Source organism: Lipotes vexillifer, unplaced genomic scaffold, assembly GCF_000442215.2.
Source record: "Lipotes vexillifer unplaced genomic scaffold, Lipotes_vexillifer_v1.1 scaffold1009, whole genome shotgun sequence".
In the NCBI taxonomy this organism is placed as follows: domain Eukaryota; kingdom Metazoa; phylum Chordata; class Mammalia; order Artiodactyla; family Lipotidae; genus Lipotes; species Lipotes vexillifer.
This window is the reverse complement of record NW_006772405.1, coordinates 1087131-1109034: the sequence shown is the minus strand read 5'-3', so window position 1 is coordinate 1109034 and position 21904 is coordinate 1087131. Positions and strand designations below refer to the sequence as shown.

The window sequence follows — 21904 nt, the reverse complement described above, 5'->3', positions numbered from 1 at the left end:
AACCCCTCTTTTTTTTTTTTTTTTTTTTGCATTAGTGGAAATTACAATACCAAAGCTGGAGCTGGTGCCACAGTCTTCCAGAAGCCCAGCCAGGCTTTCAGACACAGCAGGGACTGAAACTGGCCCACCCGAAGGTTCTGTTTGGCCAACGCAGTGTTTTTTGTTTTGTTTTGTTTTGTTTTGAAGTATTTTTGAAGATGAATGCTTTCAGACCCTGCTGTCTGTCTCCTGGCCTTTCTCGCTCATTTAAGTAGGCACTGAGTTTTCAGCTTCTGATCCCAGCCAGATTGTTAGGTTTCTTCTCTGGATTTCTCTTGATCATAACAGGGTGAGGTTTCTGAGTTCTGCCTTTATGTTAGAAGCACTATCTTTGTGACACAGCCTTGCTAGGACCTTGGAAAGGCTCCTTTAAAATCCGCACTCGAATAAACAAGCGTGGTGTATCCATATAATGGAATATTATTCAGCTGTAAAAAGGAAGGAAACACTGACACATGGTACAATGTGGATGAATCTGGAAAACATTACGCTAAATGAAAGAAGATAGACACAAAAGGCCACATCTTTATGAAATACCCAAAATATTCTGTCTTGACACAGAAAGCAGATTCGTGGCTGCCAGGGGCTCAGGGGAGGGGAATGGGGAACAACTGCTTAATGGCTATGGGTTTCCTTTTGGGGTGATAATATTTCAGAACTAGATAGAGGTGGTGGTTGCAGAGCATGGTGAATGTACTAAAAGCTACTGAAGGGTTCACTCTGAAATGGTTGATTTTATGTGAATATTACCTCAATTAAAAAAATTCCTCCTCACCCCCATCATTAGGGGGACCACTTCTGTGAACCACGGGGCAGTCTTCTCTTCACTTGTTACTAAGCGTTCCAATCTCAGCAGGAGAAGAGTGAGCCCTTTTGTTGAATCTGACATGTGATAACAGCAACATCATCGCTATAATCTTGGCCACTGGGAAATCTTCACCATATATGAGGCAATTTATGCATTATTTAATGTAATATTCTTAAGAAGTTCCAATCCTGGTTACATCGTTTACTAGCGGCATCGTCTAGAGCACGTCAGTTACCTCTCCGTGCCTCAGTTTTCCCATCTAGAAGATGGGATGATTACAGTACCTGCCTTGTACATTTGTTGTGCGGATTCATGAGTTAATGTACGTAGAGCACTGAGAACAGTGTCTGCCAAGAGCAGGCACTATGTAAGTGTAGTTGTTGTTGTTATTATCTCCTGTCCCCTACCAAAACCCCCTGTTTGCCAAGATCTAGTTTGGGTGAGGGGAAAGGAGTAATGGAGAGACTTGAAGGTGGTGGGTGGTGTTTACTCTCCTACTCCCAGAGCTGGCGGCTGGCTGAGCGAGGGGCATGCAGCAAGCAGAGGGCTGGCTGGGCAGGTGGAGTCACTGAGCAGAAGCGGGGCTTAGCTGCCGGCACACCCTCCTGGAAGGTTGGGCTGGTGCCCAGGGATGAGGCACCACGGGAGAAGTGGAAAAGACCGGTTTGCCTGGACCTGACATGATCAAGTGGGCTTGAAGCTTAATAAAGAGCTTAAGGGAGAAAAGTGCTTGGCTACTGTAATGCTGGTTACCATGAGGATATCAGGCAGGACAAGCAAAAGAGAATGGCAGTCCCGAGATGCCCAGTAATTCACAGGATACTACTAATAACAGGACCGTAATTCAAATGTGTTGAGTGCTTCATCTGTGTCAGGCACTGAGCGTTCTTATTGTTATTATTATAACTAATATTTAGTGTCTGTGCCAGGCCTTATGCTATGTACTTTATAACAATGGTAATTGAGTAAAAAATAATAATGATCAATAACATATGCTGAGCCCTGTGCTAAGTGTTATTAATAATGATGGTAATATTGACAGTAACCAGCATTTATTAGTCATGGCTCAGGGGGAATGGCCATTTCTACATGACTGGGTGTTTATCATGAGCTTGCACTGGTGGAGCTGGTGGCGCCAGGCTCTATGCTAAGCCTTTCCCATGCATTTGCTCATTCAGTCCTCACTGAGCCTGCTGACATAGGCCATGGTTATCACTGTTTTCAGAGAGGGAAACTGGGGTTCGGGGAGCTTAGATGTTTTGCTTGCTCGCCCATCGCTGTCTCCCTGCCCTGGCCTGGGTGTGGGCATGCAGCCAAAGTCAGGCTCCTTGGAGTCTCTGGGACTTCACTGTGCCCACGGTGCCTAGGAGCTGGCCGTGCCCTCCTTCCCCTGAAAGGGAGGCAGTCAGTCTGGATCAGGAGAGCATGAGGCCACGCACAAAAAAGGAGCAGGGAGAAGACCCGCTTGCTGCCCCCGTGGGCCCCTCACCCCGGCTGTGCTGCTCCTGGACTCTCCTAAGTTCTGTGAGCTCATCAGTCCCCTTTTACCTAATGCTGCTCGAGCTGAGTTCCTGCCACCTAAAAAGTCCAGACCAATAAAACATCTCATTGAGCTAACACCCGAGCATCTGACAAGTTCCTGACTTGCCCGGCAGGCAATTTTGTTTCCCAGAAAACAGAGGAAGCAACCAGGGAAACTGCTACTCTGGACCTGATTCTGACCAACATGGACAAATTGGCTGGTAGATGTGACACGTAACTGGTGAGAAAATCGCCACGCTGTCTTGAGTTTGTGGCGTGAGGAGCAAGTTGGAAACAGACTATCTACATACAAACCTTAAGCTACTATGCTGTAATATTTTCTGTATGATTCAAGATGTTTGGTAACCCTAAAAATCTAAAACAAATTTGCAGCTCATCAAAAATTAAAATGCACTCTGTTTAAAATGAAATATGCTTCGAAGACTCAGACTTGAGGAAATGTCAATTTAGTTCAGTTAACAGGCTACGTTTGAAGAGTCTAAAATTATGTAGCAGGATTGGGGAAACATAAGATTTAAAGTTTTTAAGCAGAACTCCTACAACCTAAGCTGTCAGTAGAGAGATCCAATTTAAAATAACAACGTTAAGCTACTAAATTATAGCAACCAATATTACGTTAGCGCCTTTTAAAGTGTGGATTGACGAGATGTGGAGATGATGACTGAGGGCTGGTGTCCACAGCCCATAATGATGGGCGGCACCTCTCTTGAACATCTATCAGCTCAGGGCACCTCTTATGAGGTACTTGTCAGAGGGAAATGAGGCCTCAGCTAAATACCAATGGCTTCTCCAGCTGAGCCAGAAAGACACACCTCCTGGTACCAGGACCTTATATCATCTAAACTGAAGAAAAAAAAAATATGATCTGAAATAGAGTCAGTTATACAAGAGAAGGGTTTGGTGTAATTATCAAAGAAGCTTTCAGGGCTCTGTTTTGGATTTGCATTAACCCAGAACTAAAGCTTTTCACTTTATTTTGGGCCATGGACAGCTCTGAAAAGTTGATAAAAGCTACAGACCCTATCCTTAGAGAAACACACCATATGCAAAATCTGGCAAGCAATGCCAGGGGGATTCATCAGATTCAGAAGGGCAATTATGAACCACAGGCTAAGAATCCTGATAATAAATGGAAAAAATTGCCTTTAACAAACCAAGCAAGACAGGCTAGCTAACCTTGGCTCAGGGATATAACCTGTCTATGAATGGCTTTTAGTTCACAGGGTTGTGAGGATAAAATGAGATACTGCATTTAAAAGTAAAGTGCTTGGCACATAGTAAATGCTCAGCAAATATCAGCTGATGGCATTTATTATTATTATTATTAGGACCTACAATTTGTTATAATACTTTTCCTTAGCAGCAAGATTTGTCCTAGGATCTCATAAATAATTTCCTGCCTGGTAGGTTTTAATTAAATATACAAATGAGAGCAGAGACTTATTTGAAAACATACAGCTTGAATCCTGTTTCCAGTGTTATTCTCTGTCTCAGGTCCGCAGAATAGGAGTGCATTTAGTGTAGCCAGAAGGAGAGAAAAAAGCCTACCTTTCCTTTTTCCCGGGTACAGGCACATTTAGAACAAGAGCAAAATCTATCTCATAAACCACACTCTGGGTTTAGAAAAACTCCCACAGACCCAGCAACTGTAACCTTTGTGTTATTTGTATTAAGTTTTGCCCTTAACCTGCAGCATTTTGGTTAATAGTTTGCTGCATAAAATCAGTGACCTAATTTCCTGGTGAAGCCCAAATGAAGGGTCTGGACAACAAACAGATTAGAAATCTGGCAACTTTACAAAAACAGTTAAAAGACTGCACAACAGAACTTGAAACAAATAAAAGAAAACTTGCTCCTGTCTCCTGGGGCCCCGGAAATTCTTATCCAGACAGATGTCAGACTTCTCCCAATTAGAGCCCATCAGAAAGCCATTACATAGCAATTAAAACACAAACAAACTGACCAAAAGAACCTCCTGAGGCTGGTTGCCAGTAACATAGTATGTCCGGCCACGGGAATGACAAGACAGGGTTTATAAGATTTGCAGGCTTCCTAACCCACTCTCTTGTGTGCACGTCGCTTTGTGGGGCACTTGGCATCTTCACATTCGTCCTCCCCTCTAATATTCTTGAGGCCCTTGTGGAGAACGCTTGCTCTCTGCGCAGCGGGTATGTGGGCCTGCCTCGGTTTCTCCACCGCGTTAATGCTTCCTGCCCTGTGGGCCTTCGCACCTGCTGTTCTCTCTGCTGCCACACTCTTCCCTCCCCCCCTCACGCTCCCTCCTCCTACTCAATGTCAAGGTCTTGGCTTGCAATTTCCCTTCCTCGGTAAAGCCTCTCCGGGCCTCCCAGACTAGATGAGGAGCCTTATGACATACTCCAGTTACTCCCAAACCTCCCCTTCACAGCGTTCATCGCAGCTTGTCACTGCATGTTTGCACTTCTGTTTGATTAAAGTCGGTCTCCCGCTACTGAGAGTAAACTCCACCACAGAAGCAAGCACCCCTGCCTCGTTCATTTCTGGGCGCCTGGCACAAGCATGCCCTCAGTTTGAGGGGATGAATGAAAGACGGTGTAATTATCCTCACTTTACAGGTGAAGGAAGAGACCTCAGAGAAAGAAGTTACCTCTCAAGGTCACAGCCCATTAGCAGAAGTGCTGGTGCTTGGACCCAGGTGTCCTCCTGGCTGGTTCTCACCACTCCTATGATGCCTGGAAGGACAGTTTTCTTGCCATTTCTGGGGAATATAATTTTGAGTCTTGGTACCCCTGCCCGGAGAGGGTGTCCAAGGCAAACACAAGACCAGCTCTCAGTGACAGCAGAAACCCCTGGTGGCTGCCACTCCTGAGACACCCACAGCCCGAGTCAGCATGACTCTAGCAGTGGATGGCCTTGACCTCCTCATTCCAGGATCACTCAGCATCCCTTGAGGCAGGTCCTTGAATGCCCTACAATTACTCCCACTCTCCCAGAAGCCCGGGTTGGGGTGGGGGGTAGGGATGGGGATAATTAAGGAGGGGGGTGACAGGCCCTTCTTTATCACCAAGAATGTCTCCATGTCCTGGAGGCATTTCTGCTGAAGGTTTGATTGTGCAATTCTCTCATGATGACAAAGCTACTCACTTCATCACTTAACTCTTTCAGCATTCTGTGAAGTTCTGGTCCAAAGCAGGGCTTAGAAGATACTGATACATGAGGATGTGAGCCCCAGGAGAGCAGGGAACTTGTGGGACTTGCTCATGGCTATGTCTCTGGTTGTTAGGACAGCACTGGGCACACAGGCGGTGCTCAACAGGTAACTGCTACATGAAGGAACTAAAAGCTTTCTGTGTGTCAGGAACTTACTATATTGCTATATTATAGGGACTGTTACTAGCCCATTTTACAGCCTAGGCAATAGGGGTTTAGAGAGTTAAGAGATTTACTCAAGGTCAAAAACTTACTAAACACTGGAGCCAGGATTCAAAGCACTAAATGGGTGATTAGGATTGGTAATTCAGGCAGTAAGGGAAAGACCTTGATTTCTCGTGATATGAACATGAGAGCAGTTTCAACACTAGGAAATATCTTCATCAGAGAAGGGGGAGAGGAATTCGTGCAACAAACTTTCAGACCAAGCGCAAAGTCCAGATTCTCAGGGTCCATGAAGATACCACGCAGTTTGCTGAGACTCATGTGGGCTTCCCAGCATATAACATAGGGTCCTGCAGCAGGAACCACTCAGGGACCCAGGCACTGAGGGATCAGTGCTCATGGAGAGGGGGAGGCCTAGTCCTTCAGAGATCTGAGTGGCGGGCAGGGCTCGGGTCTCAGGAGGCAAGATGTGGAGAGCCCTGGAGTGGGAGTCATAAGGCCATGTCCCCCTTTGCCCCCTGCACCCTTGAGCTCTCATGCAAATCTCTTTGTGTCTCTGGGGCTCACTTTCCCCATCTACACAATGAGGGTTGTTACTTTACAGCCTAGAGTGACTCCTGGGATCCATTCACCTCTAATACCTGCATGACTGTACATACAAGTAAGTAGCTATAGAGTCTCACAGCATCTTAGAAATGGTCATCTCGCTCAGTCCAACAAAGGAACCCTGCTCTAGCATTCCTAGGAGGTGGCATGAGATTCTGCTGAATAGCTCTAGGCTGGTGGTTCTCAACCCAGGTTGATTATGCCTCCCGGGGGACAGACATGTGGCAACGTCTGAGATATTTTTGGTTGTCACAATGAGGAGGGGTACGTTATTGGCATCTAGTGGGCAGAGGCCAGGGATGCTACCAAACACCCTGTAGTACGCAGGGACGTCTCCACGCGGAAAGATTATCTGGCCCCATATGTCAACAGTGCTGAGGTTGAGAAACTGGCTACATGTTGAGGGAACTCCTGGCATGGGCATGTGTGGCTAGGACAAGCTTGATAGGAACATATGCTCCTTGTAATGGCCCTCCTGACCTTCCATCTGCCTTGTGGGGAAATGGAGGAAGGTTTCTCCCCAAGAAATGCCCTCCCCAAGACGGCTATTCAAACAGCTGTGGATGGCTAGTACAGCAATTCAGCCAACAGCGAGCACCTGTAGAGTGAGTGCACGTGGGTCAGTGCCAGGGCTGAGGGGCCAACGTCAGAAGCAAGGTTCTCAGGGAGATGGCCAACGGCTCAATGCAAGCTGGAGGGGACCAGGTGCAAACAAAGGGCTGAGGGGGTTCCCAGAGGAGGGACTAGTGAGTTGTGGGTGGGGCTGGGGCCATCTGGGGAGTTTCTGAAGTGGGCCATGCCTAAACTGGGCCTACAATGGTAGGCGCTCCAAAGTAAGGCACACAGGACACAATGTTCAGGACGCAGGTGAAGAGCATCTACTTGGAGGCACCAGGACCATGAGATCATCCGAGGGGCTGAACACCGTCCCTGCCACAAGGTCCAGCCTGGCCAGCCCTGCCCACCTCCCACCTCATCTCTCACCTTCTGGCTGCACCCTGGACACAATGGCTCCTCTCTTCCCCCCCCCCCCCCCCCAGAGGCTGGGAGATTCAGTGCCCTCAGGTTGGCGAATCCCATCCCTCCCCTCTTTGCCCAGTTAACACCCACTCGTCCTTTGAACCGCAGCACCCGGCCCACTGTCAGGGAACCTTCCCTGCTGCCCTCCCCACCCCATCATGTGCTCTCACAGTCCCACACTCCTCCCCTTTGTACAGCTTCTCACAGCTGACAGGTATTTGTGTGACTACTGACCATGGTCTACCTCCCCCAATGGAGGTAGGGTTGAGGTTGGAATTCACTGTGGACCCTGGTGCAGAGCCTGCACCTGGTGGGGGCTCGAGAAAGAGTATTTGAATGGACCAAGGAATGACTGGAAGTTGGCTTGGGCAGCTGAAGTGTTGAGTTTGTTCAAGGCAGTTTGAGCCCTCACTGAGGGTCTTAAATCCTAGGCTAAAGTGTGTGTATCTCACGGGTGAGCAGCGATGGGCCCCGGAGACCTCTGGAAAGCGCTCTGCCGAGAACACTGTAATGCCTGGGAATGATGGACTGGGCAGAGGATGGAGGATTGAGCAGCACCTGGAGACTAATTAGGAGACTGGTGCAAGAATCTTGGGGCCAGAGGGTTGGACCCCGGGAAGTGGCAGAGGGAAAGCAGCTCTGATTTGCTTCTTGGAGACTCTTGGTTCCCTCCCATTCCTTTTGGTGCATCCTGAGAGTCTGTGGGAAGACGAAGCAGCAGCCTGGTGTGATGCTCTGAGATGTGGGGGGGAAGGGATGGGAAAGGGAGGTGGGGGTATAGGGGCTGTGATGGTGCAGACACTCAGTAACCCAGACATCCTCCTGTTCTCTGACCCCTTGGCCCCAAGCAGCTCAACCTCCCACCCACTGGCAGAGCCAGGGCAGTCTGCTCAGAGAACTGCCAGGGAAGCAGGCCAGCCGAGCAGCCGGTGGAGGCACACAGGGACAGAAGGCAGATTACACGTCACTTCACATTAGCCACACCGGCAACTTTCCCGAACCACCCAGAGAGGGGCAAATGAATCACAATTCTGAGGACAAGCCAAAAGCACAGACAACACTGAGATGGAAGGAGATTGTCTCTCCTTTCTACTCATGAGGGAACAGGAATGCCTTACAGAGGGTCAGGTTTGCCCACCTGTGAGGTACATCTCCTCTCCTTCGGTGAACATCTGGTGGCAGCGTACACATCTGGCACAGGTTGGGTGGTAGTGCTTTCCTCCTGCCTATGGAAATAAAAAGATAAAAGAGGTCAGAGCTGGGGCTGCCATCCAGTGGGGCAGGTTGGGTTTGAACATTTCCTAACTCATTAGTGTCGACGGCATCTTCATGGCCCTGAAGCTGGCTGGGAGTCTATGCAGGGGAGTCCAGGACAGTCTACAAGTTCACCAGAAGCTTGGTGATTCCATACCATGGGCATCTGATGGCATTCAGGGGACTTCCCTGGACACCTGTACTTCTATTCCAGCAGTGAAAGGGCCCTTTGAAGGCCACTGGTCCTACCTCCTTACTTACAGATGAGAAAACAGCCTTACTTTGAGGACATCCCAGCATGTCCCCAAGAATGGGCCCTTACCACCAGAGGTACCTGACATGGTTTTAAGTGGCACAGAGACCTTCGGTTTAATAACATTGGATCCGTGAAAAAAAGATGTCCTTTTTAATCCTCTATCAATTCTTCTGACTTTTTTCAAGAAGAAAGTACCAGTTTGGTATAGTATGTCTTTAACATCTATCCAAAACTTACTAATCTACCTTTTTAAGAATAAGAACAGAAGTGAGGCTTGGAGCCTCCACTAGGGCTATATTTTCTCAGTCACTGGCAATATGGCAAGTGATCCTGGTTTTCCTGTTATATTACATAAGTTTTCTTGTGTGTAAAGGAACCAACTTGAAGATAAGTTATAGCATTAAGTAAGAATGAGCACACGAGGCTCATAGGCATGGAAAAAATTGTGAGAGTGGCACACTTTTAGGGCTCAGTGGACAAACAAGGGCACCCACAAAGCCAGGACCTGTTGGGGAGTCTCTGACCCTCAGGCCAGTCCCATGACTGCTGTACCTGGGAATCTCCACCCCATCCCCAGTTCACCCCAGTCTGACTTTGGTGAGCCCCCTTCCCTATTCCCACTTTCCTTCCCTACCCATTATTTCAAGTAAAAATGGAAATGATTTGCAGCTGAGAATTCCTCTCTTGTGGGGAGAAACAACCCTCGGAGAAGGCTGTGACTCAAGGTCCCACTGGAAGCCAGGAGCAATGTTGGAGCTACTCCCTGCAGGGCCAGTCACCAGCCCAGTGCTCACTTCCAGGCCGACAGTTCTGACACTGCGGTCCCAGCCAAGAGGACCTGGCACATGAGGGCCCTTCACTGGCAGCTCTAGAACTGCTATATGGGAGGGGCTTGGTGCAGCGATTGGGTTGGAAGGTGGGGCTCATTTTGAAGGTATATGTTGCATGTTAGGGCAGGGTTTTATTGTGGGGGGGATATAACCTGGGGGAAATTGATGGATACTGGGATGTTGTTAAAGGCCCCCCAGACATCCCTTGGTCTGATGTTAATGGGTTCCTTCCAATTCAAAAAGTATAACTGTATAATGCTGAAGGCTTCTCTCTGAATCTTTTGGGGTGGGGGAGGGTTGGTTGGGCATGGACTTATCTATTCTGGAGAGACTTGATTTATTCTAAAAATTTAGCAAGAATGTGGAAAGGGCAGATTTTTTAAAAAGGAAAAAAAAATCCAAAATCCCCTTTTTTCAGTCTTGGTTGTTTGCATGGTTTGCATGCACCAATGACAGAATGTTCTTATCATCACCAAAGCAAACTGCATTCAAACTTTGGAAGGAGCCTGCTAATTTTCCCAAGCTGAGATGTCGTGGGCCTGATTCTCCCATACCATGACAAGGAGAATCGTTTCAATTAGTAGTCTCTTCCTACTTTGTGTCTCTTCATCATTTCAATTATAGACCTGTTTCTAGGATGGCAACAGCACGATGGCAAAACTGAAGCTGGCATCTTCCTAAATGTCACGCCCCAGCACCCCGCTCCAGCCGCAAGAGGCTTTGTGCCCATCTAGCAATCCTGCCATGAATGTCACGAAAAACCACCTGAGGCAGTGGGGAAGGGAGGCTGCAGAGCAGCAGGTGCCAGCAAAAGGGAAACCAAGTCAGTGGGATACGATGAGACATTCTGTCTGTTAACAAGCCAAAGTCTAGAATCGGTACCTGGAAAATGGGGCCCTATTGGAGAGGTCTGAAAACCACAAGCAAGGTTAGGCAAGGCAGAACAGGGACACAGGGCTGTGGTTCTCCTTGGAGAGGACACAGACCAGGAAGGAAGGAGTGTGACTGGTGCTCAGCACGTTGAGGTCTGTCACTGAGGCAGGGATTGTGGGGTGGCCTGGGGAGGGAATGGGAAGGGGAAATGGAATTTAATTAAGTGCCTAGTGTGTACCCAGAAATGCACTGGGCCTCACAGTGGGCAGCTGTTGCTTTGGCCTGGCAAATATCCTTCCTCCTTCCTCCAGAACTAGCATCAAGCTTTTCCTTGGTGGGATTGACTACCCATTCCCCATGTCAATCCATGTGGTTATTCCAGCTCTATGGTCACAGCTACTGCTTTAGAGATGGGCCTGAGATTCTCCAATGAGGGCCAGTCCCAGGACGCTTGCTGAGCTATTAGGAAAGAGAAAACTCGCCTTCCATCAGAAATGCTGGCTGATAGGATGTAAGCCTAGAGCAGTGGTGTCCGATTTCCCCATCATATAGGAGAGCTGTCCTGAGAATAAAGCCAACACAGAAGAAAGTGGCACCAAGAGGGCAAGATATTCCAAACGCATTTGTTTGAGTGCTGGATCCAGCTGTGCCTGAAGTAAGAACTCCTCCTGGGTTTTTATTATGGGAGCTGATAAATTTTTTTGGTCTGAGCCAGCTGAGTATAGTTTCTGTACTTGCAAGCAAAAGAGTCCTGACTAGCTATAAAGGAAAAACACACTCCTGTGTTGGTCCCTTACTCTCAGACTACTACCATACTCATAGCACTTCTGACACCAGCTATGTGGGTGTTTTTTTTTTTTTTTCTCCCACACCAAGCAATTCTCTATGACACCAGCTGGGTGTCCTATAATTTAATTTATTCTGACACTCTACTCGGAGAGAACATCAGACCCCACAGGTTAAGGGCTCAGACCCACAATACTGTCTGCCCCCAACCCCAATTTAGATACCAATCATAAGTCCCAGGTTGTCACCTGTATTTCTGACTGATCAGCTATAAATCAGGGTTCCCAAGACCCCCATCTTGGGTTTAATAATTTGCTAGAATGGCTCACAGAACTCAGAGAAACAGTTACATTTACTGGTTTATTACAAAAGGATATGATAAAGAATAGAGATGAGCATCCAGATAGAAGAGGCACAAGGTATGTGGGCAGGGGAATGGAGCATCAATGCCCTCTCACTGTGCACCGCCCTCCCAGAACCTCCACCTGTTCACCAACCTGGAAGCTCTCTGAATCCTGTACTTGTGGGGTATTTATGGAGGCTTCCTTGCATAGGCAGGATCCATCACTAACTCAATTTCTAGGCCCTCTCCCCTTCCTGGAGGATGGGAAGTGGGGCTGAAAGTTTAAACTTCTAATCATGGCTTGATATTTTTCTGGTGACCAGCCCCCATCCAGGAGCCCACCAAGAGTCACCTCATTAGAATAAAATATGCTCCTATCCCTCAGAAAATTCCAAGCCATTTAGGAGCTCTGTGTGTAGGAACTGAGGTCAAAGATCAAATGTTAGAACAAAATATGCCCCTAGTGCTCTTATCACTTAGGAAATTAGAAGGATTTTAGGAGCTCTGTGCCAGGAACCAGGGGCAGAGACCAACATATATATTTTCTATGATTTCACATTGACATATCTACTAGGAGTTAGTAACAGTAGTATTCTCCATTGATAGATAAAGACTCTAATAAGACTGAGAGGAAGTGACTTGGTTAAGGTTTCATGGCTAGAAGTGATAAAACTGAAATCTAAGTCTGTTTCACTCCAACTGTGTATTTTCATACATCACACTGCCTCAAAGGCCCTGGGTAGCTGAGAGCTGTTGGCATCGGTGTGGGATACGGGAGCCACTCCACTCTCTGGAGTCCTAGATTTCAGCTCTGTCTTTACTAGAAATTCTGCATGTGACCTGGGAAAAGCACCACATGTCTTGGGGCTCACTTTTCTTATACGTAAAACGAGGAGGGTAAACTAGTTGATTGCTAAAAGTCTCTTCCTGCTCTAAGGAACAAAAAAAAATCAACACACCCAAGATGCTAACGGAGCCTCGTACAAATGTAATCAATTGAAACCCAGTCACAAGAGCTGCCCAAGAAGAGAAGGCTCTCACTATGCTAAATGACAGTAACATGCCGGGGAAAAGACAGCCACCGACAGGATTTCAGAGCAGCTTGGAAATGCTGGGACAAATTCCCGTCTACCGCCCTGGCCCTGCGTGTAATCGAGCTCTCTTCCTTCTCGAACGAAAAGTCTGCTCTTATGATCTCTCGTGCCACACTGACCCTTTACCCCACCACAATGTGGATGCCCCCTGCCCACAATCCTGCAGACCCAACAAATGGTTCTCCTGAAGGTAACCTTGCCCCACACCTCACAGCTTTTTTTCAGCCTGCGTATCCCTACCTGCTTTGTAGAATCTGCCCAACGGCCTGACTGACTCCCCATCTTTTCCGGAGCTCTGTCCTCTCATCACCCCTTCCCAATCTCCCCCCACGTCCCGACTGCTGCTCCTCGTGCTCTGACAACTTCTCAGCCCCTTCTGGCCCCTGTAAGCAGCCACTCCTCAAGGCTGCTTTGAGCCCACTTCTCTTCCTCTCTCAGAAATCCTGATGACTCCAATGGTGCCGACTCTTATTCAAATCCTAGCATTTTTGAGACTGGTCCCTCCAGGCCTGAGCTTTGTCCCTGAGCTCTGATCCACATTCTCACTGTCTTCTTGAAACCTTCCTGGAATTTCAGCCACACCCCACCCCAAAGAGAACTCGATATGTTTCTGCCCAGATCAGCTTCCTTCCCTGCCACCCCCAGTTCTGCGGATGGCGACACCAGACTTCCTCTCACCTGGGCTTGACACTCTGGTTCAAGTTTTGGCCTCTTCTCCTTTGATGGTTACGTCTACAAGTTGCCCCATGGTTGCAAAGCTACTGTAATTCTACTTCCACAGTGTTGTAGACAGGGTGGTTGCCCCTTCCACTGCCACTGTACCTCCTGAGTCCTTCCTGAGGGGTCAAGGGCTCCTCGCTGGTCTCCCACTTCCAGTTTCTTTCCTCTAAATTTAGCCCATGTACATCACGTTATCCTCCCTAAGATGCAGCTTGAAGCAGGTCACTTCTGCTTGGCCTTTCTACAACACCCCTGCCCCTGATGCCCCGTAAATGACAAACTCCTCACCCTGGTATCAGGCCCTCAGAAACCTGGGCCCAAACCCTCCCTATGCTTCTGTTTCATGCCTTTTCCTCCACATCTCACTCCTACAGCTCCTTGGAAATGTTTGATGGTTTATCCACTCTGTGCATTTGTTTATCTTATTCTCTCTGATTCCCTACAGTCTTGTAAAAGCAATCTTACTACATTGCTATTTGGTTTAAAATTCTCCAATGGCTTTCCACTGCACTTGCTAGAAAACAGAAACTCCTAAACAGGTCTACAGAGCTTTATGTGACATGCCCTTTATGAAATACTCCATCCTGCTCTAGCCCTGATTTACAGAACTCAGGCACACTGGCCTTTTTCTCTGTTCCCTGAAAAGGTCAAGCTCATTCTTCCTCCAGCTCTTCACACGGCAGCTTCCTGCTCATCCTCAGGGCTCAGCTTCAATGCGTCTCCTCAGAGTCCGTTCCTGGTTGCTACACTTTCTCCTGCTGAGCCGAGATGTGGCTGCAGAATCCTTCTCAACACACTGCTGACTCCAGGTAATCACAACCGACTGGCCAGATTAGTCAGAATTAATGATTCTGTTCGCAAGGCCTGACCCAGTCTGGCGTCCCTCAGCCACTGTCACATGAGAAAACCGCGGCCTAGAAAGGCAAAGATACTCACCCAAAATCTGAGCATGAGTTAGCACTCAACTGTTTCTACTCCTAGGCTACTGTTTTTCATTTGCACCAAACTCTTTCCTGTTTCTGGTTCCTCAAGGTGGGTGGTCCCAAAGCATAGGAAGACAGCTTCCTGAGCCCACAGGGTGTGGGGGGGGAAGGCCAGGAAGGCCAGCGAACGAGGGCTCAGGCGAGGGCTCAGGCGAGGGCTCAGCAATGGTGCTGCAGGTTGTCTGCCATGGCAGAGCGAGCTGTGTATCAGAGGTGGAGAAGAGCTGTTGCCATGGTGATGGACCAGCCAAAGAAGGGCTTGGGGAATAGGCTGCTAGACAAGCTGGTTCTTAAATCAGCACATTACCAAATGCTTAAAAAATAAAGCAGGGTTGGGAAGAAAATCATAATTGTCACTCCCCAGTAATCGAGCTGCGTCTAAACCTAGAGAAGCAACTGATATTTCCAACACAGCATTTTTGGAACAAGGAATACTTTTGTCCAGCTCCTCATTTTGGGGGTACCCAGAGAAGGTTATCTGCTCAAGGTTATGTAGCAAGCTAAGCTACGGTACAGAAAACGGGGGAGGCAGAGGCTATGGAAAAAGGGGTTTGGGGTGACTATCCCCTTCCTCAGGGATGACTTTTTGGAGTCACAGGCCATCCTGCCTAAACATCTTCAGAGTTACTTGTACCCACTCACCTCCAGGACCCTGCCGCTGATGTATCGGTCACAAGTCTCGCACTTAATGCCAAACTGGGAGTGGTAGTCAGACTCGCAGTATGGAACGCCATCCCTGCAAGAGGAAATCCACACAGGAAGAGGAAGTTAGGGGGGTTTACGGGGGTGTCACGTGGAGCTTCCCAGACCTGCAGGCAACTGTGACTGGGCCAAGATTAGAAGCACTCAGGGAACTGTTAAAAATGCCAATTCCCCAGATACCCTTCAGATACACAGAATCAGACGATTCCTGGGATGGGGGGATGCCAGGGAATCTGCATCCTGACAAACTCCCTGAGTGTCCCTGGGAACTGCCGGTCTGCTGCTGGCTGTGAGTGTCCCTTTTCCACTCCTCTTCCTCTCCTTCCCCACAAATTCTCCAGACCTACTTTTTCCTTTACCCCAAATGGCTCTTTTAAAAATTCATTTAAAAATTATTTTAAAAATAAAATTTTATTTTATTTAGAATAGGTAATATTTGCATTTGGCACATTATATTTAGAATAGGTAATATTTGCATTTGGCAAAGGGGAAAGTCTACCCCCCTCTCAGCCTCTCCCAGTTTCCCTTCCAGGAGGTCATCAATACGTTCAGTCATCTGATTGTGCCCCTGGATCAGTAGAAGACAGGAACGCCCTCTCCCCCGACCACCTCCTAAGTGCTCTATTCTTGCCCAGTGCTGATAACTTATTGGGCAGTAATAAGATTACTGTTAGTTATTCTTATACGACCCTCTACTACTAATAGCCATTGATATTTATTGCTTGGTGTGTGCCAGGCCCTCTGAGGGTGTTTTACATAGGTTATTTCATCTAATCCTTGCAGCAGCCCTATGAGGTTGGAATTATCAGTCTCCCCACTGTATGGATGAGAAAACCCAATTCAGATGACCTAGAGCTGGTTCAAACCCAGACGGTCTGGTTTCTCCCAGGTTGTCATGAGAATTAAAGGACATGGTTCCAGCGTGTCCCAGGGCTCAGCACAGCGCCCGGCCTAGAGTGAGTACTTGGCAAATGGCAGCTAGGGGAATCCTCATGATTGCTGAGAGGGGTCTTCAAGGAGGACGTTTGGGGCTCAGCTTTCAAGGGCCCATGTGGAGATGGTTGGAGCATCAAAGAGCTCAGCCCTGCTCCAGCCCTGCCTAGCTCTAAGGACCAGATCTGATGACATCTCTCTGAAGTGCTGATGCCATCTCTAGTACGTAACAGAACTCGCTCACATACACAGAGGCCTAAAGAACAGGCATGTCCAGGCTGCTGCCCTGTGGGCACTGCTAGGAGCCCACCCTGGGCAGCAGAGCCATCAGTGTTTCCTAAAGGAGAGTTGGCAATGAGGACCCGTGCTCAGCAAAGTCACCAGGTGAGACTGTTGTTTGTGGGTCCACGAGACAAGCTTCCCCCTCCCCCAACCCTTCCACACTGTGTGGGGATGGGAGGGTGACCCTGCAGGGGGACAGTCATTTGTCAGGAGGTGGGCACAATGAGCTAGAAAAATTTGGGTATAAATGCCAACACCTGCTAATTTGGACCCATGAGGTTGTGAGGCCTTTGGGAATTTGAAATATACATGATTCTAAAAAGACGCAGATGGTAAAAGTTAACATTTACCGGGTACTGATTAGGTACAAAGCACAGATCTCTGAGCCCTGACACAACCCTATGAGGCAGGTCGTCTTCTTAGCCCTGTTTTTATAAATGAGGAAACTGAGACTCAGAGAAGTTGAGTCCCTTGCTGAGGTCAAGTGGGCTGGACTTCTAACCTGGGCATCAACGCCACAGCCAGAGCCTCTAAGTATCTGACACTCTTGCTGGCAGATGGATGAAGAGCCCAGAGTCCGGCTGCAGAGGCCCAAGGCGTGGTGGGCAATCTGGGCTGGACCTGCTTGCGACGAGCTCTGAGCAAACCCTTACTCCCCCAGAGAATTTGGACTGAGGCTCACAAACTCAAGGACTCCTGGCTGGCGACTCACCAAGGGCACTCCTTACTTGGCAGGCACAGAGGTGCATGCCAAACTCCACTAACATGGCCTTCAAAGCTCTCGGGGCTGTGACCTCAGCTCAACCTCTGCAGCTTTGGACTTCACCTGTGCACACACCCGAGTTCCCACAAACAGGATGGATGTGTCCAGCACCTCCCTGCCCTTGCCCAGGCTAGGCATTCTGCCTACAAGCTTTCCTTCTTTACATTTTCAAATCTTATACCCCTTTTCAAGGTCTGGCCCAAATATCACCATCTTCCATAAAGCTCTCATATATTCCAGATTCCACTTCTGCTAGTTAGAAGTGAATAGTCACAGCCCTTCGCTTAGACCTCTGACACAGACAAGGGTCGTCTAGCTAGCATATATCTCCCTTTCTGCCAGCAGCAGTACCTCGCCTGGGTTTTCCTGGGAACCACCCCTTCGCACTCGGAGTTACAGAGAACTCACAAACAGCTGCTCTCTGGCTCGAGGGTTGAGATCCTCCTGGCCAGTGATTGGTCAAGAATGGGCATGTGACCCACCAGTGGCCAAACCAGAGGCCGCCGTGGGACTTTTGCTAGAGTTCTTGGGAAAGAAGCCTCTCTCTCTCTGCCAGGTTTGTGAAGCTGCTAGAATGAAAGCCTGGAGCTGCTGGTGATCATCTTTGCTACCATTTGGGGAGGGCCTGCTTGAGAATGAAACAAATGCAGAGGAAGGTAAAGCTGAGAGGGAGAGAGAGAGACACTTCTGAAGTACTAATGACATCTTTAAGCCCTTGGATTCATCCATGCCAGAAGGCAGAATGCCGCTGGCCTTCCCATTTCTATGAGTCAGTAAACTCCCATTTTTGCTTTTTAAGGGAGTTTGAGTTGGGTTTTCTGTCACTTATGATTGCAAAGGTCTTAAAGAACAGAACTTCTCTTGAGCTCTCAATCACATATCCCCTGGAGGCACAGTTTCTTATGTATATACCTTATCTCTCTTATTTTTTGATAGCATAAACCATGCACGCTACAAATTTACATGCTCACTGTGTCCTATCATCAGGCCAGAGGCGATACCTGAGAAGTGTCTGGATCATAAAGTGTCAAAGCTGTGAGGGTCTGTGGCCCTAATTCTTTTTAGGTACTTGAGCATGTAAACGTGGTCACAAGGGCCTAGCACAAGGGGGCTTGTGTACCGCTCAGTGTGCAGGCTGGGCCATCTTTCCTGACAGCTGTGCGTCCATCATCTCTTATCTCAGTTCATTCAACAACTGTATTGTTGAGTATGGGTTGGGCATTGTGCTACACGCAGCAGAGAATTAAACAAGTCCCCCCCTGATGAGGACAGACACTAAATATAATCATTGGAGCAAATTACTTACTGCCTGAGACTCAGTTTCTACAGCTTTTCAAATGGGGATAAATATCTCATGGGGGTAGTCATGGGACTTAATGTGATAATTCGTGCACAGCAGTTAGTACATTCCTTGTCCACAATAAAAGCTCAATAAATGGTAGCTAGCATTATTAACCTTACTAAAAAGTTAACATGGATAAATATACAATTGCAAATGGTGTTGGCCTGTATGAAGGAAAAGAATTGGGCAGAATGAGGCCACCTCTGAGGAGAGGGTGTGGGACCCGAGACCAGAAGGGAGGAGCAAGCACGTGCAGAGCAGAGAAGAGCATGTGAGGCAGAGGAAGCACCGCGTGAGGACCCAAGGTGTGTGGGGTGCTGTTTGCGGCCAGAGTGTGGTAGCTGGGTGGAAACGGAGGGAGATGCTGCTGGGGACTCAGGCCAAGGGTCATGTGCAGCCAGGTCTGGGAGCATGCAGAGGCCAGGCGGGCGGGGCGGGGAGGGGGAGAAACCCACTTGCTGATGTACTCCCCGGTGAGGATGCTGCTGCAGGTCTGGCATTTGAAGCAGCTGACGTGCCACTGCCTGTCCAGAGCCAGGAGTGACTGGCCATGCTTGATCTCCTCCTTGCACCCAGCGCAGTCTGCAAAGACAAGAGGATGTGCTGAGCAAAGCATCCTGGGCCCCTAGAGCCCTGCCATCATCGCACACCTGAGTCAAGGAAACCCCTCCTGGAATGCCAGCTTTTCCACAACTGCTCCCATCCTGGCACTGGCACCTGTCGAGACTCTACCGGGTGAGGGAAAGGCCAGCGGAGCCCTGGCCACTTGACAAGTGGTCTTGGTGTGAGGGAGAAAGAAAGACCTCCCAGGGTTCCTCCAGAAAGTTCCCTGCTGGTCATCCTGACAACTGTTCATCCAGAATGGACGCTGCACCGCTTCTGCTCTCGAGTTGCTAACTAAGCTCACGCAAGTCTCTGTGACCCAGGGACCTGCAGCATCAGTGTCACCTGGGAACTCAGAAATGTGTAGCAGTGTGGGCCCCACCCAGATCGACTGAATTTTTATTTATTTTTAATTATTTTATTTTATTTTTATTGAAGCATGCTTGATTTACAAAAAGTGACTCAGTTACATATATATGTATATATATTATGTATATATTATATACATATATATACAATGTATCTTTTTCAGGTTCTTCTCCATTATAGGTTGTTACAAGATACTAAATATAGTTCCCTGTGCTATACAGTAGGTCCTTGTTGCGTATCTATTTTACGTATAGTAGTGTGTACCTGTTAATCCCAAACTCCTAATTTATCCCCCCCTTTCCCCTTTGTTAACCATAAGTTTTTCTATGTCTGTGAGTCTGTTTCTGTTTTGTAAATAAGTTCATTTGTATCATTTTTCTAGGTTCCACATATAAGTGATATCATATGATATTTTTCTTTCTCTGCCTGATTTACTTCACTTACTATGATAATCTCCATGTTGCTGCAAATAGCATTATTTCATTCTTTTTTATGGCTAATATTCCATTGTATATATATGTATATATATACATATATATATGTATATATATATATTCACACACATATATATACCACATCTTCTTTATCCATTCATCTACTGATGGACATTTAGGTTGCTTCCATGTCTTGGCTATTGTTAATACTGCTGCAGTGAGCATTGGGGTGCATGTATCTTTCTGAATTAGAGTTTTCTCCAGATATATGCCAAGGACTGGGATTGCTGGATCATATGATAGCTCTATTTTTAGTTTTTTGGGGAACCTCCATACTGTTTTCCATAGTGGCTGCACCGATATACATTCCCACCAACAGTGCAAGAGGTTCCCTTCTCTCCACACCCTCTCCAGCATTTGTTGTTTGTAGACTTTTTGATGATGGCCATTCGGACTGGTGTGAGGTCACACCTCATTTTTTTGCAGTTTTCATTTGCATTTCTCTAATAATTAGTGATTTTAAGCATCTTTTCATGTGCCTGTTGTCCCTCTGTATGTGTTCTTTGGAGAAACATCTATTTAGGTCTTCTGACCATTTTTCAATCGGATTGTTTTTTTGATGTTGAGCTGTATGAGCTGTTTATATATTTTGGAAATTAAGCCCTTGTCGCTTACTTACTGAATTTTATCAAGATCTCCAAGCACAGTAGAGTTTTGCTCAATGGCAAGGGCCCTGTTTGTGATTTGTGTGTTTTGTGGTTAAATCTATTTTCTTGCCTAGCACCGTGCTCAGCACATAGTTAAGAACCCAAAGCAGATTCGCTGAATGAGCGTGAATGAGCAGGCCTCATAGCACTCAGGCAAAGGACAGAACTTACCACACACACCTCCTCCCCAACATGATTATATACCAAACATTTGCCTCCCCAAGTAGCAAGGATTAAAGAGTCTGATGAGATCGCTCCGGAGCAGAAAGGTGCCCTTGCTCTCCGTTCCCCTCACCCTGGACTGTACATTGGGGCCAATACTGAATGTAGGAGCCCCAGAGTCTGCCTGTTGCTCAATCAGTGTCTGCGGAGGGGCAGGAAACAGAGGCAGTGTCCAAGACACTTGGGAGAAGCGGGAAATTCAGGCCTAGCCGACCGGATGTCCCACTCTGGAGGAGGAAAGGGTCAAGGTGCAAAGTTTACCAGAGGACAAGCCTGCCTCCTGGCACCAAAGCAAATGCATACTTGGGAGCAGTGGCGAGAAAAGAGACGGCGTATCAAGTTGGGAGAGGCTGGCTGAAGCTCTCACATCCAGCTGGGAGCCTGTCCTGGGAAAGGAGATGAGGTGTCCATGTGTCTAGGAAGCGGGTGTGACCAGCAGGCTGTGGGGAGGGTCTGGGCCCTGATGAAGTGTGTGTACAAGGCAGCTCCCATAGTCCGCGCCTCTTGGCCACACAGCGCCTTTCTAACGTCTCTTAGCGCAAGCTGCGGGCAGGAAGGTCTCCCATTGCAAAATGCTTCAAGTCCCAGGTCTTCAAATGGGGGCTGGGAGAATAGTTTTAGGACTTCTTTTCTCCTGGGATAAGTGTACCCCCACCCCATCCTGATCATCACAGTCTTCAGAATGTCATAGTTTAGAGAGGTCATGTACCCCCTCCTCTTTTATAGACAGATGGCCTCTGAAGTGACTTGCCCATGCTCCGAACAGTAAAACCCAAGGGCTCAGGCGTCTGGTCCAGCCTTCTAGGCCACAAATGCTGACCTTCTGTCTCTGTGGGTCTCACTGATAGGGTTAAATGATTCCACAGGGGCTCAGAGTTCACAGAGCATTTGGCCAAAGTCCCACCCAATGCAGGAATCTACAGCATTCTCAACAGGGGTGGGCACCTTCCTCTGTGTCATCGCTTCCAGGGGTGAGCAGCTCACCCCCCCCCCTTTTTTTTTTTTTTTCCCTACGCCGGGCCCTCCCCTTTTTTGCCTC

General features: G+C 48.0%; 1 protein-coding gene across 1 annotated transcript in view; it reads right to left on the bottom strand.

Moving 5' to 3' along the window:
• Positions 1 to 21904, bottom strand: part of ABLIM3 (actin binding LIM protein family member 3) — a 142317-nt gene that overhangs the window by 44825 nt on the left and 75588 nt on the right. The window contains exons 6-8 of the mRNA XM_007447491.1: positions 18986 to 19112; positions 15151 to 15244; positions 8508 to 8595 (exon numbers count right to left, since the gene is read on the bottom strand). Coding sequence (XP_007447553.1) covers positions 8508 to 8595; positions 15151 to 15244; positions 18986 to 19112 — 309 coding nt within the window. The remainder of the gene's footprint in view (positions 1 to 8507; positions 8596 to 15150; positions 15245 to 18985; positions 19113 to 21904) is intronic.